At 41.6% G+C, this 16,156-nt stretch overlaps 1 protein-coding gene across 1 annotated transcript; it reads left to right on the top strand.

Annotated features, from left to right (window-relative positions):
• The first annotated feature begins 67 nt into the window (after positions 1 to 67).
• dcaf1 (ddb1 and cul4 associated factor 1) lies at positions 68 to 15,866 on the top strand. The gene is made up of 25 exons (XM_008413956.3): positions 68 to 300; positions 1,618 to 1,741; positions 1,847 to 1,923; positions 2,017 to 2,090; positions 2,199 to 2,312; positions 3,693 to 3,830; positions 3,981 to 4,577; positions 4,987 to 5,088; positions 5,174 to 5,332; positions 5,698 to 5,877; positions 6,022 to 6,231; positions 6,350 to 6,519; positions 6,596 to 6,720; positions 6,980 to 7,215; positions 7,732 to 8,816; positions 8,894 to 9,092; positions 10,198 to 10,280; positions 10,704 to 10,788; positions 10,896 to 11,129; positions 11,814 to 11,907; positions 12,332 to 12,436; positions 12,636 to 12,709; positions 12,794 to 12,889; positions 12,978 to 13,266; positions 14,793 to 15,866. Exons 2-25 carry the CDS (start codon positions 1,629 to 1,631, stop codon positions 14,846 to 14,848), a joined length of 4,695 nt encoding a protein of 1,564 aa, XP_008412178.1. The 5' UTR covers positions 68 to 300; positions 1,618 to 1,628; the 3' UTR covers positions 14,849 to 15,866.
• Positions 15,867 to 16,156: the final 290 nt, after the last annotated feature.

The following is a 16,156-nucleotide window of genomic DNA, read 5'->3' as shown; positions in this document are numbered from 1 at the left end:
CGGCTCTTCTTTGGGAGACGAGCCACAAGAGCCGGCTCTCGGAAAAGTGCAGAAATTCCCATCACTATTCGTCATTAACGGTGGACAGTCGCCTGTGATATGACGCGAAGAACGTGTTCGCTATAATGCTAACAAACCGTGCACTCAAAGCTACAATAAAAATAAATAAAGCAGTGCCTGAGAGACGGCTATCGATGCGCTGAGATTCGGCAAACCATAATTAAGTTGGGGCTTGTGTCGGTGGATTTGAGTCTCGGTGTAACTTTGGCAAACCAAGCAAGAACTGAGAGGAAAAACGAGGTAAAGTTAGCATGCTGGCTAAATAGCCAGGTTCTTGCTAGTACCTTGTAATGCTGTGTATGTGCCATTGCAGGCAGATTTGACCGGTCCTTATATTCTGTAGATTCTATGAAATAAGATGCACGTTCCGAGGAGTCACAGAGCTGTGACGGAATGTTAAAGTTGTGATTTGAAAGTGTGGTTGTAACAATAATGAGGTTAGCTCTCTTGTTTAGCCAGTTTTCAAGCAGCCAAACATCGCAGTAGTGAGCGGCGTTTCCAGCCGCCTGCTGCGTTGTAAATAAACAATACCTCATTAAACAATACACAGAGATACATGGCAAGTATCGGGACTGTTGTTTCATAATTATTGTATACTTAATTGATATTTTAAGAAAAGAGGCGAAATTGACAAAAAATGTGACGGTTGTGTTCCCAAGAGAACTGCCGCACCTGCAGCAGAAGAGCTGATCAGCTGCGTCTGTTTTTGGCAAACATCAGCTGGCAGAACTTCCCGTGAGACCGTCAACATGTTCTGTTGTGTTTATGTAACCTTCGCGTTTTCAGCATCAAACTGAGTAGCGCTGAGTAGAAACCTCCACCAAGATCACTGTTAAGAGAACAGCAGAGGAACTTTGAGCAGGTTATGTCAAAACAGTAATGCCTGATAAGAAATGTTCAGCACTGGGACAACATGCATGACAAAAACAGGAAGTGAGAGGAGATTTAAAAAAGCATGCAAAAATACAAGTGCAGAGACCAAGAATGGAGACCGTCTCAACTGCCAAGCGGAAAAAGGGCATCTCCGTCCTTTATGGAAATTAAAGTAGGGGGTAGTTTCACGGCAGATGAGCTATTGTGAAACGGTATTTCTTGAAAATGTGAAAAGAGCAGGAACCACAAGAAAGCTTGTCCAACGTTTTCTGCTGGGTTACCTTTTCTCATTGTAATTTGCGCGGATCATTGAGCTGGTTATCTTTGAACCTCCCAGCCACTCATTAACTAACCCATGTGTTTTCTTTATTTGTTCTATGTGAGATTTTTCCATTACAGTGGGAGTTATAAGGCAACTGATTTTGAGGGCATCGGGTAGTAAGGAGATTCAACATTTTCATTGTAGCTCAAATTAGCTCAATATTTACTTTTTACTATAGCCTGAATTATCAGTTGTAGGGTAGATTGTTTCTAAAAAGTTTCCAAAAATCCCTGGAAACTAGAAAGAGAATATAACATGGGAATAAAGTTATTTCCTGATTTTTGTTCTTCTGCAATGTACAATGCACTTTAAATGCATATTCCTGGTATTTTACATGTTTTGAGCACATTTTATCCTTGCAGGTTGCGTCACCATGGCGTCAGCATCTGCCTCCGTGGACTCAAAGGCAGAGCTGACTGCTCTGCTGGAACAGTGGGAGAGGGAGCAGCAAGGCAACACACAGGAGCTGGTCAACATCCTCACAAAGTAAGTAGTAGGCTTGTGTCTGATGTATGTGATGAGTTGTAATACTATTAGAATGAATCAAAGGGTCTTTAAGAGTGTTTAAGGTGGACTTCTATTGACCTTTAGAATCTCGGAGCTTGTTGAAAAGGAGACAGAAGAGTACCACAAAGCGGACCCTGACCCTTTTGACGATCGACATCCTGGTATGAGAAAGAGGAAAACAGATTTTGTAACTGCAAGTCCTCCACAGATTTAAATATTCTGCATGTTTTTGACATACCTCTCTTGGCCACTAGGGAGAGCTGATCCAGAAGGCATGTTAGGGCATCTTCTGAAGATCTTGTTCAAAAATGATGAATTCATGAATACAGTAAGCATTAATCAGTAGTTTTGAGTTGTCTTAGTGAGCCATATTTAACTGCATTTAATATAATGGTTAGAAGTTAATTTAAAACAAAGTAAATGTTTCCTTTAATAGTTGGTGAACAGCTATGTGATGACCAGCAGAGAATTCTCTCTAAATGCAGCAGCTTGTCGCCTGCTGCAGAACATCATGCCTGGGCTGGAGACAGCCGTGGTCTTTCAAGAAAAGGTAAAGTACATCTACCCTCATTGTGTCTGTGTGCGTGTGTTTGTGTGTGTTTGTGGTGTATTTTTTTCATATTTTGCTGAACTTTTAAACATTTCAGTTCTCTGAAACTAAAAATAAGTCTTTTTAATTTTTATACTGTTTTCAGTGTTTTTGCCTATTTTTAGATGGTGAGATTGAGAGCAATCAAAGTCAATAAATTTCATTAATACTTTTTAGTACTGTCCCTTCTGATTCTTTTAATTCATACTCCCATAGTTGAATTCCAGGATTTGCCAGACCCCAGAATAATGTATTTTACTGCCTTTATTTTGCTTGAAAAGTCGCATTTTGTAGAATTGTGACTGTTGAACCATTTTATTTCATTTCCCTTTTCCTTTTAACTTACTACCTCAACGAGTTAGGAAAATACATTTAAATAGAAGTCTTAAAAGCAGACATAAAAAATAATTTGACTGTATATTAGTGTCTGAAAGCTTTGCATTACCTTTTATTCCATTTATTGTGATTTGATTATTGTCTAGATTTGTGAATTTCTATGAAAAATTAAAGATTATGATCTTGGGATCAAAGCAACTTCTTAATGTTAATTCAGCTTATTGGAGACCTGGTTAGAGAAAGTTATCTTAAATTGCTGTTTATCAAAGTTGGTACAAAACTGATGTCAGACTTTGTTTTTTAGTTTTTGTATCAACTATAGAATAAATGAAAACATAATTCATTGTCCCCACAGGAAATTGTGTTGTGGATTGTAACCTGTGCATTTTGATACTTTTACAACAACACAAACTTGCAAGAGATGACATCATCTCACTTCACATCAATTTGCAATAAACAGTAATAAAAAACAAACAAACAAGCAAATAACTGTATTCAGCACTCCGCTGTGTTTCTAAGTTTTTTAGGAACATCATGGCATGTTGATTAACCAGTTTTAATTTTTTTGCCATTCTTCATAACTGTGAACCCATCTATCCCCCTTGTTTTCACCTTGGAGTTGTACACTGACCCCTCTTTATGCAGTAAACATAGAGGATCAGACATAAAATGTATTACACACATCCAATACACAAACACTTTGAGCTATTCCTGTTTGTATTTAATTTAAGCAGCTTTGTTTAAGAATTTGATGGAAACTTGTAAACTGCTTGCTTTGATGACCTTCATGTCATCTACAAGATTGCTGCATTCTGTATAGAGAATATATGGAGGGTCATCCACTATCCTCTGTCTTGAGGATCGTCGTTTAGTTATTTCACAAAAACACTTCAAACATCACATATACAATCTAACATAGTGCTTTGTATTTTCTCTATGATTCATTGTGTTGATCTTCTTGGGTTTATGTATTATTCACCATATTGCGTGTGTCGTGTTTTTCAGGAGGGCATCGTTGAAAGACTTTTTAAGTGGGCTCAGGAGGCTGAACAGCCTCTACGAATCTATGCCACAGGCCTGTTGGCGGGCGCCATGGAGAACCAGGACATTGCTGCCAACTACAGAGAGGAGAACTCTGTTTTGGTCAGTAGGGGGTGTCCCCAGTCTCTTATGTCACTTTGTATTGATGAATAATTCAGAAGTTTATAGTGAAAGACAAATGATATTTTGCCCCACAGTTTGTTCATAAGGATTAGTGTGGGTTTGGTTATTATTTGTGCTTTACTTTTACAGGTGCCTTTGATGCTGCACAGGTTGCGTGAGCTTCAGGATAAGGATGCTGAGAACAAACGGGAAATCAAACGACCCAGCCCCAGGAAGACTCTCGGCGAGCCTTTGCTGCCTTTAGATGAGGAGGCTGTTGATGGTGGCTTTGAAGACAAGCCCTTCTCTCCATGTAAAAATGCAGACGAAAAGGAAGCAGTGGGGCTGCAAGAAGACGCCGAAGTTCCCTTCACAAGCGCCGAGCCTGAAAACGAGCTGTCATTCCGTTTCAGCTCGCCTCACAGGACGAGCAGCCGTGCCAGCTCAGCTGTTAAAACTATGATGAAGCCCATGTCTGCCCCGGGTTCAATGACACACCCGGGCATGTCTGATGGCAGCGGCTACCTGCGGAGGAGGATGGAGAGAGACAATGCCAGAACCTCAAAACAGAAGCTGAATTTCTCTCTGCCGGAACCAGAAAGGAACTTAAGCGAGCTTTCCAACAGCAGCTGGTCGGAGATGAGTCCCTGGGTTATTGGCAACAACTACCATCTGGACCCTTTGACCCCAGAGATTGAGCAGAGGCTCATCCTGCAGTATCTCACACCTCTAGGAGAGTATCAGGAGGTTGGTCTCATTCAAATATGAGCATAGGACTTTACAGCTTGTTCCAAACTATCATGTTCTTCTTCACTTAACGCATAAATATCAGTGTTTGAAAGGTGAGGTCGTATTTGCATGCATGAATGGAAGCAAAATCACCTTTAATATATATACTCTTTATGGTGGAGCACAATTAATTATTTTATATAAATTTAGTAAAAATAATTTTGTATAGACAGAGAATGTATCTGCTGTCATGCTGCAAAGTCACCAGCAGGTGTCAGCCTCCCATCTTGATAATTCAGATGACAGGAATAATTTAAGCTACATAATTGTTTAGGTTCAAGGAATTAACTATATGTTGCTTAAAACCATTTTTGGACATTTTTAAAGTGTGGCAAACTATTGCTGTTTATGCCTTTATGGTTTGCAGCTTCTGGCAGTGTTTATGCAGATGGGAGCCCGTGAGCTCCTCATGCACTATATGGACCTAAAGCAGACCAATGATGTCCAGCTGACCTTTGAGGCTCTGAAGGTAAATCTTCCTTTCTTTCTTTGACTCTTCCTGTTACTCAAACAGCGTGATGTTCCTTAAGCTCAAACAGTTTCCCTTCTTACAGTATCTGGCTTCGCTACTATTACACAAGAAGTTCGCTGCAGAGTTTGTTGCTCATGGAGGCGTTCAGAAATTGCTGGAAATCCCGAGACCTTCGATGGCTGCTACAGGAGTGTCACTGTGCCTCTATTACCTCGCCTATAACCAGGACGCAATGGAAAGGGTATGAAGGAGATTACCACACACTCAGAAGTGTTTCAAATTGAAGTAGCTTAATTTTGGAGTATCTCTGTCAATGCAGCATTTTGGCAGAGCGAGTCAGTAGCTTTTGAGAAGCTCAGGAATGTTTTCTTACTATGCAGCCATACTCCTGTGGCTGATAGGAGCCAAGCGCAAAGTGGTTATGTTTTGGTTGCTGTTAAAATTGTTATTTTTGAAGTGGTATTGTTTTCTTATATCGATTATACGTGTCAAAAATGCTACAGAGATCCAAACAGCACAGCATTACTCAGTATTGCAGAGTTCAGTGTATTATTTTCTTTGTTGCTGTCCTTATTTGTATTCAGGACTGTGCTCTCTCCACTCAAGGTGTGCATGTTGCCCCACTCCGTCTTGTCAGATGTGGTTGGTTACACGCTGTGGCTGTTGGAGTGCTCGCATGCATCAGGCTGCTGCCACGCAACCATGTTTTTCTCCATCTCCTTTTCGTTCCGGGCCGTCCTCGAGCTTTTCGACAAGCAGGACGGACTTAGACGGCTCGTCAATCTGGTTAGCAAAAGAACCCCTCTGTCCTCATCGTAACTGTGCAAACCTACTCATCTGTGCCATGTGACGAAAATATTGACATCTAAACAGCCAATACAATGTCAAAATGAATAGATTTAAAGTTTGGAATGGACGAACTGCTTTCAGATCAGCACACTGGAGATCCTGAATCCGGAGGACCAGGGAGCGCTGCTGAGCGATGATGAGATTTTCTCCAGCAGGCAGAGAGCCAAGCACACCTGCATGGCTCTGCGCAGGTACTTCGAGGCCCATCTGGCAATCAAGGTGGAGCAGGTGAAGCAGTCTCTGCAGCGCACAGAGGGAGGTGCCCCCATTCACTCACAACCATATTACAAGGTAAACAGGATATATTTGTGCATCAGAATAAAAATAATTTTTCGCATCTCCTTTTATTTGCTTTAGTTGTGAAGATGGTTTCTGATTTGGCATTCTGTGTGCTTGCCTCACTCGTCAGGCGGTCAGCTACAGCCGTGAACAGGTGGTGGAAATGATGGAGTTTCTGATCGAATACGGCCCACTCAGACTGTACTGGGAACCAGCAGAGGTCTTTCACAAGCTGTCTTGTGTCCAGCTTCTCCTGCAGCTCATTTCTATCGCTTGTGACTGGAGGACCTACTATGGCAGGTACTGACAAGTCCCATTAAACGTTCGCTAAACGTATTTGAACGCGAGTCTTGAGTTGTGCTTTCTGCTCTTGTAGGAGTGATACAGTACGATACGCCCTCGACATCCTGAGTATCCTCACAGTCGTTCCAAAGACGCAGCTGTTGTTGTCTGAACCTGTTGCAGTGCTGGATGAGGGAGGATCCACCGTTTCTACTGTTGGTAAGTTTCCCTAGAGGATGATTTAATCTAAGCCACTTAGCTATAACCTTGTTGCCAAAAGGGGAGTTTTACTTTTGTTTTGCCAGTAATCTTAGTTTTTTTTTTCTTTTAGATTTTCCTTATTCTGTTGGTTGCTAAGCAACTGTGTTTTGTATTATAGTAAGAAAATCAACTCTAGCCCTTTAACAAAAATCTCTTTATTTAAAAAAGTAGCAATGTGCATGAACATTTATTTATTTTATATATTTTTTTGTCTTAGGCATGAGTATAGTCCTGGCTGTGGCGGAGGGAGAAGTCTTTGTGAATGATGCAGAGATCCAGAAGTCGGCTCTGCAGGTCGTCATCAACTGTGTGTGTGCGCCGGACAAACGCATGTCCAGCATTGGCAAATTTATCGCGGGGACTCCCCGTCGCCGCCTGCCGCAGCAGACGAAGGCCAACGAGAGCGTGCTCACCAAGATGTGGAATGTTGTGCAGTCCAACAACGGGATCAAGGTACATTTAAAGCTCACCTGACATCTATGTTGCATTTCTTTTATGAATAAATGCTTTGTTAAAGTATTGACACATCTCTGATGTTTCCAGATTCTTATCATTAAAATTAGAAAGTAATTACAAAATAACTTAAAAATATATATGAAAGCTCTACCCCTTTACCCTGACACCCCTAAAGAAAAACCAGTGTAATCAGTTGCATTAGGGGTCACTTAATTAGTAAATGAAATCTGCCAATGGGTCTCATTAGCAAAAAAAAAAAAAGATTTGCTTTATAAAATGAAATATCTTTGCATTTCCCATATGGTAGAAGGTACAAATAAACACTTCAATAAAGTTGAAGTGTTTATTTGCTTTTAATTAGTTTGTTCTCTGAGCTGTTAGATATAGAGCATGCTACCTTTCTAAGTGTTGATAAAGCTTATGATTTCTGCTACCAACTCCTTTAAGCAATATCCTTATGAGAAAGCACTTTCAGGCATTTCTTTAAACTTACACTTTGTGTCTGTCCTCTAGGTGCTCCTGTCCCTGCTGACTGTCAAGATGCCCATTACAGATGCCGATCAGATCCGAGCTCTTGCCTGCAAAGCGCTGGTGGGGTTGTCTCGCTCCAGCTCTGTTAGACAAATCATCAGCAAGCTGCCTTTGTTCAGTAGCGGACACATCCAGCAGCTCATGAAGGAGCCTGTTCTCCAGGACAAACGCAGCGAACATGTCAAGTTCTGTAAGTTTGCAGCGGAGCTGATGGAAAGGATCTCTGGGAAGCCATTGTTGATCGGTACGGACGTGTCTCTGGCGTGGCTGCAGAGGGCCAACGTGGTTGCTCAGTCCAAGATCACCTTCCCCGAGAAGGAGCTGCTGCTTCTCATACGAAACCACCTTGTGGCAAAAGGCCTGCACGACACAGCAAACACACTCACAAAAGAGGCAGATCTGCCCATGACATGCCTTTCACATTCATCTCACTGTTCACATTCAACCTCCTCTTTCCCTGCTGTTGCTCCTCCCCCTGCTGCCTCCCCCGTTACTACGCTCCCCCGCACTCCGCGGCTGGCCAACGGTGTGGGCTCACGACACGGAAACCATCCCTCACACTCATCCACCGTGCCGTCCAACCATCCACAATCACGCCCCTCCACATCACAGTCGGCTGGACCGCCTTCTAGCGCCATGCCGTCGACGTCTGCCCCACACTGTAGCAACGGCTCGCCGTTGATCGGCCGCATCGTTTTCTCTCGTGATCGGCAGACGCCGTGCGGAGCCATAAACTGCAAAAAGAACCGAGTGCTTCGACAGAAGTCTGATCATGGGGCTTTCAGCCAAAGTCCAGCCATGAAGAAGCAGTTTGACAGACACTTACCTTCTCCTCCTGCCTTGGACAGTATTATCACAGAGTATCTGAGGGAGCAGCACGCCCGCTGTAAAAACCCTGTCGCAACCTGCCCACCTTTCTCTCTTTTCACCCCCCACCAATGCCCTGAGCCCAAACAAAGACGACAGGCGCCCGTCAATTTCACATCACGCCATTCTCGTAGAGTTATATACCCAAAATATGGAGGCGTGGACGGAGGATGCTTTGACAGACATCTCATATTCAGCAGGTTGGTGTCATTCCTCTTTCCTCGCTGACCCCCCTCCATGTCCGTTCTCGACATTCTCCGTTTCTGTGTTTGTCCAGGTTCCGTCCCATCTCAGTGTTCAGGGAGGCGGATGAGGACGAGAGCGGATTCACGTGTTGTGCCTTCTCAGCTCGTGAGCGGTTCCTGATGCTCGGGACCTGTACGGGCCAGCTCAAGCTCTACAACGTGTTTACAGGCCAGGAGGAAGCTAGCTACAGCTGTCACAGCTCCGCGATCACTCACCTGGAGCCGTCACGGGTCTGTAGAGAAATCTGATGTCACACGGCTATAGCTCAAGAAAGTAAAATATAATTGAAAAATTGATTGATGTTTGTAGATCAGTTTGAAAAAAATCCAGTGTGATATATTTGAAGTATTTATTTCTGCTAATTTGGGAGTTATGGCTTACATACGAAAGAATTTAGAGAACATTGGATAAGGCTTACAGTGTATGGACTGAGTGCATGGTCAAAGCTGCTTTTGCAGCCAACCGGTGGCTCTACTGAGACCTTAAAAAATCTCATGTCACTAAAGCTGTGTTGGTACTTGTAGCGCAGGTGCCAAGTCCTCCTGGAAAACTAAATCAAATCTTCAGAAAGTTCATCAGCAAGCATTCCCCTAAAGTTTCCTGGTAGATGGCCAAGTTGACGTTGCACTTGATAAAACAGTGGACCAGTGGATGTCATGGCTCCCAAAATCATGACTGGCTATAAAAATGTTACATTGGTCTGTAAGCAGCTTATCCATTGATCTCCCAGCTTATGGGAATTAGATTTGTTTTTTGTTTTTTTTTTGCAAACGTAATGAGGTTACGTTGCATGAAACGGTAACCCCACCTGCAAAGCCATATATTTTCATCTCCTAGACAACTACCAAGGCATAGAGATACAACTGCATCATTAATAAGCCCCACCTGACACTTCAGTCCTCCCACCCATCTGTTGACCCGTTCCTCCAGCTCTGGACATCTTGCTTTTGACCTGCGAGTAACTCCTTGGTCCATGTGTGTCAGTGTGAATCAACATTTAATGCATCAGTCAAAAAAGGCTTCACGAAGAAGAAAAAATACATATAAGTCACACCCGATTATAAATCGTAGAACTAGAAAAACTATGAAAAGTATGAATTATAGTCTGGAAATTACAATAATTGTTTTTAAGAAATTGAATTTTGGATTTTAATTTGGTGTTGATGTTTAAAAGTGTATCACTTTGTGTATAGTAAGGATATTCAATGTGTTTCACTTTCTGAATTGAATTACTGGGGAAAAAACACTTTTGAAGATTTTCTTATTTTTTGAGATGCACGTTTGTTCTATAAAAGTAATTATTGGTGAAATCTGATCATATTTTGCCATTTTTAGGATGGTTCTCTGCTTTTAACTTCAGCCTCGTGGAGTTACCCTCTTTCTGCACTGTGGGGCATGAAATCTGTGTTCATCATGAAGTAAGTATATTTCCCAGCTCCGTGTGTTGAATATGCTCCTCGTAAAAGAACTTGCACTTTCATGGAGATTAAAATTGCCCAAATCATTACCATATAATTAATGTCAGTCAGCAGAGTTAACTTCCCTCTCTTTTATCCTGGTTCCTCTATTTCTGGATCCTCTCTTCTCAGTGCAACAGCAGCTTTATTCTGTTAAAAGGAGCTAACAGACACACTACATGTTGTTTAATTATGCACACTAACAGCCCGAGAGCTACCGTCTTCAGTCTCTGAAACTCTTTCGCTTGGATTCATTTATTCAAACGGTTGAACTCGGATAAACCACTTCTTGGAGTCTGCAGCGACTTTATGGCACTACATGATTTTAAGTGCTCAGCCTTATTCTTTATGTTTTAGATTAAATGTTGCTCTCCTTGCATCCAGGCATTCCTTCCTGGGTGACCATTATGTGGAGTTCAGCAAGCTTTCACAAGACCGTGTCATAGGGACAAAAGAACACGTAGCACGCGTATGTATATTTCACATATTATCCACATAGCCTCACAATATTAAAATAAAGACGCACATTACAAAGTTGAAGCGTCAGTTTTCACTTTAAGCGTTCCTTTTTCCTAGATTTATGACATACAAACGGGTCAGGTTACTCTGACTCTCAACAACCCAGACCTGGCCAACAACTACAAGAGGAACTGCGCCACCTTCAACCCAACAGACGACCTGGTCCTGAACGACGGCGTGCTGTGGGACGTACGCACGGCTCAGGCCATCCACAAGTTTGACAAGTTCAACATGAACATCAGTGGGGTGTTTCATCCCAACGGCCAGGAGGTCATCATCAACACAGAAATCGTATCCTTCAGACACTGAATGACAAGCATGAGGTGGAACTTGTAACTACATTTAATTCCCCCGCTCCCCCCATATCTATTATTTATGCACTTTTCAGACGATGGTAAATGCTGATCTTCTCAGATCCTTTAACCTATATATGATTCTTCTTTAAAAAAAATATTGCTGTGGGCAAAATACATCTATACTGATAAAAAGCTGTGGAAAAATCCTAAATTAAACAAACTTTAAAAAATTTTGATACCCATGAATTCTTATAAAAATATGTGCTTTTTGACATGAATCATTTCCCAGTGAATAAATACACCCTGTTGGGTTCATCAAAATTTTTCCTTGTGACGATATGCTGCTGCAGTAAGATGATGCACATTTTTGTTTTTTTAATAAAAATTACAGGATTTGCAGCATTATCAGATCTCAATAACTGCCTGCTTTACACTAGAGACACTGGTGTGAACGCAATATTAAATAATTCCGTTGGTAATTGAATCCGAAGCTGTTCCAGTGATGAGTTGATGAATGAGTATTTATTTTACTGCTTAGCATTAAATATTTATCCCACTAAGAGTGTTATTTCCCAGTAGATGGTTACATGAAGAGGCACGTGATCGTTGTTTAGTGTAGCTGAACTTGTAGCAGACGCAGTTGAAGACAAACGGTATGTTTCTTAACCGCACGTCTCAGTGGGACCTGCGGACCTTCCACCTCCTCCACACGGTTCCTGCTCTGGACCAGTGCAGGATAGTCTTCAACAATAGCGGCACAGTCATTTACGGAGGTAAATTCATAAGTTATTTAACGATGGAAGGGTAAAAAGCGTGTTTGGCATGAAGTGTACAACTCTGCTCCCAGTCCACGTGTGAAATTGTTGAGGCTGTTTGAAAGACTGGTAATTATCAAGCTAACCTAGACTGTGTGTATTTGTGGAAAGGTGTGAACAGAGCTTGTAGAGGTGCGTGTGTGCACGCGCATTTTGAAGCTCTTGTAAGTCTGACCCATGTAGGCAGACTACTTGATGTTGGCATCAAAAATAAGCACCTTTTCACAGGATAGCGGCCCCTCACTGGAAGAGGCGCAGGCATGCAGAGATGGAGCTGACTGCTGCCTGACCGTTTCAGGCACTCAGAAGCCAGAAATGTGGCTCACCAGCGTTCTCTGTTCATTCATTTACCGTTGCTCTCTGTGGCTCTTTGTGTTTGTAGCAATGTTGCAAGCAGATGATGAAGATGATATGATGGAAATGCAAATGAAAAGTCCATTTGGTTCATCGTTTAGGACCTTCAATGCCACAGATTACAAACCAATTGGTAAGATCTCTCTCTCTTTTTTTTTTTTTTAACATCTGCTGATCTTTCCCAATTTTTAAAAATTTAATTGTTTTTTTTAATGGTCAATCAGTTTTCCTGGTGAAACTTGTTGGTTTTACTCAATCACTGCAGTACAATGTTTATATTTTGGACCTCTTGTAACATTTGTGGAAATTTACATGCTCTTTTTCTTTTTCAGCCACAATTGATGTCAAGAAGAATATATTTGACCTTTGCACAGATACAAAAGACTGCTACCTCGCTGTGATTGAGGTAAATAATTGATGATTAATATTTTATTCATAAAACAGCTCAAGAAGTTACTATTTAAATAAACCTCATCCTCGTGTCCTGCAGAACCAAGACTCTGTGAACACCGACACCGTGTGCCGACTTTACGAAGTCGGGCGGCAGCGACTTGCAGAGGAAGAGGAGGAGGATGAGGAAGACCAGGTTCTAACTATGTTGTAATCTGCAAGCAGCTTCTCTTCTGCTTCTTCACGCACTGGAAAAATTACCTTTTGTCTTTCTGTGTTTTCAGGAGGACGATGATCAGGAGGAAGACGACGACGATGACGACGACTCGGACGACGACGTCGACACGGATCCTCTCATCGCCGAGCTGGAGAACGATAACGGAGGCGAAGACGAAGATGATGACGATGGGAATGACGAGTTTTCTCCTTCGGATGAAGAGGTTGCGCGTCTTCTCGAAGATGACGGCGACGGCGGAGATGACGACGACGAAGATGGTGATGACGACGACGATGACGACGACAATGATGATGATGATGACTCTGATAATGATGTTGATCTAGACGGCGACAACGGTAAGCCACCTTTAAAGTTAGCTGTTTCTAATCTCTTGTTCTAATTTTTCATTTTGATTTTATAAGGGGACGACCGCGAGGAACGATCAATAGATACTGAAAGTCTGTTTTTCTTTGGATTTTGTCGTAGAATATTAGACGGGCAGCTTCTCTTGTAGTCTTTTTAAAACCATTCCATTGGTAATTGAAACCATTTCTTTTCCCAATGGCCTTAAGTCGGTATATTCCTTTTAATTTTTCATTTTTATTTCATTGTTTCTGTTTTGGTTTCTCTGTCTTTGAAATGTTGGGATAATTGTACATCCACTTTTAAATTTGTCCATCCATCCATCCATCCATTTTCTTTACACCCTTGTCCCTTAGTGGGGCCGGGAGGGTTGCTGGTGCCCATCTCCAGCTAACGTACCGGGCGAGAGGCAGGGTTCTCCCTGGACAGGCCACCAGTCTGTCGCAGGGCAACACAGAGACACACAACCATGCACACACACACTCACACCTAGGGACAATTTGGAGGGGCCAATTAACCTGACTGTCATGTTTTTGGAGTGTGGGAGGAAACTGGAGTACCCGGAGAAAACCCACGCATGCACAGGGCGAACATGCAGAAAGACCGGGGCCGGGAATCAAACCCAGAACCCTTCTTGCTGCAAGACAACAGCTCTACCAACTGCGCCACTGTGCAGCCCTAAGTTGTTTCATGTATAAATTGGATTTGGATCTTGACGGAACAAAAAAGATGCAGAAATGCCGAACTCTATTGCTCTTCCCTTAATCTGAAAGAGTAGCAGTTGCTTTATAATCCCTGTGCTGCTGCTGTAATAGTTGACAGTTAATTTGGATTAATTTAGACGTTTTCAGGAAAAGCCTCCCTCTGGTTCTCTAGAGCCCTCCATGAATTATATGTTTTAACAAGAAGTAAGAAAAAATTACCAATCTTGCTAGAAAAATTAGCCTTGGTTTGTAAACCGTCAATATTAAGATCTATTACAACCAACATATGCGGCAAACACTACAATAAGAAAGAAACGTTAATAAGCTTGGAGGATTTTCGCCATGTATTTCATGCTAATGAGGGGAAAAGCTTGTTTTTTGGAGAATTACACACATTAGCTATTTACTTTAAGATCCATAGTCCCGCATCACTAAGTTTTCATCTCAGAGGACTCACTTTAGGGTAACATAGTTGCGGAAATATTAAAATTACTTTACTATCCAACTTTAAAAGGCTTTTCTGGCTAGTTTATAATAATGTATGCAAAGTTTTAATTGAGGAAAACTAAAGTGCTCGTCGTTTCCTTCCTCTCTGGTCAGCCGGAAGACTCCTGTTTTAGTAAGAGTTTATTCCAAAACTCAACAAAGTAAAGCAAAATTTGCAGAGGGAAACAAAAACCACGACGTCATCTCGCTAAGCTGGCGTGTTTTTTTTTTTTGCCGTTTTGGCACTTTCTGCCCTCTCCCACTAACCTACTCAGCAGAAAATCTCTATTCCCAATTTCTGAATCTGTGTTTGTCTATCAAACAAACAGACAGCTCGGACAACTCTGACCTTGAGGATGACATCATCTTATCCCTGAACGAGTGAGGATGTGGGCCATCAGCATCTTAAGAGCAGAGATCCAGAGGAGATGTCACGATTTCCTCCTCACAGACGTTTGATCTGCAGCGGATCAGTCCCAAAAAGAGAAAACCAGCGGGTAATCTACTTGGAGCACTGCCAGCTTAAAACTGTACTGAACACAGTGAGTGTGTGGACGAACAGAAATGCTTGTAAATGATATAATTTTCTATAGGAAAAAAAAAAACTAAACTTGAGCTGCAGGGTGAGCGATGAGATCCGGGCGAGGATGTGGTGAAAGAAAACATAAGCTCTCACTTTTATGGCCTTTCGATGAGCCTCAGCATTTCATATGAACTTCAACACTTTGTAAACATCTGTTTGGCCACAGGTAAGAGTTTATAGATGAAAGGGTTGAAATCCACAAGACTAGAAGTCTGAAGACTGAAGCTATGCTGTTCTCGGTTGCTTGTTTGGTCAGGCCGACTTAACTAATCACCAAATAGTCCTGACATTTTCCTCAAACCTTCAGGGTCCTGCCTTCAGCTTTTATTTTCAGCAAATCTGTACCACGCCACACACAACAGTGCCATTTCACATGAACTCTTGATGGTGTGAACACTGTAGTAAAAGGATTTGTCATGCAAACACATTTTTATGTTATTTTTGTTTATTTGTTTCCTAACAGTATTTAGCAAAGTGACTGATTTTATTAAAAGAATGGTCTGAACTTAAATGGTTCTCCTTATTTTCTGGAGCATTTAAAATAATAAAATAAATCTGCCACACAATTTAGCAAACGAAATGAATGTTGCTTTTCCTTTTACAGTAAAAAATATCTGTTATTTTGTATGTAAAAAATAAAAACAAAGCCTGGCACATGCACACTTTTTGTGCAGTCGTCATATTTTCCTCATGTTTTTGCTTTTAGTTTTGGTTTTTAATTTTATTTTCCATTAGAAGACTTTTTGAAGTTCTTGAGATTTCCTGTACAGATTGTATGTATCTAAAGTATTTTTACTATAAATAAAGTTGCAGAATTTTCTCTTTTGTGTACTCATGTGACTTATGTGGTATGTTTTAACTAGTCTTCAATAGTCTAAGCTTGCAGTAGTCTTAACAGGGAGTTTTAATTTTAGTTTAGCCAAATTTGGGCTATTAAACGAGACGTATTAAGAAACTGAGTTTAGATACATAACATATGGCTCAAAACCTATTTTTAGCCATTCTGAGAAGAACTTGGTGCTGTGTTGTCCTGCTGCATATCAAAGTGCACATGATGAACTGAGATGATATACTGGGCTCGTTAGCAACATCCTGGATACTGTTTAATAT

The sequence above is a fragment of the Poecilia reticulata genome, chromosome 7 (genome assembly GCF_904066995.2).
Source record: "Poecilia reticulata chromosome 7, P_reticulata-male-v2, whole genome shotgun sequence".
NCBI lineage: Eukaryota > Metazoa > Chordata > Actinopteri > Cyprinodontiformes > Poeciliidae > Poecilia > Poecilia reticulata.
This window is presented reverse-complemented; position numbering and strand designations above follow the sequence as displayed.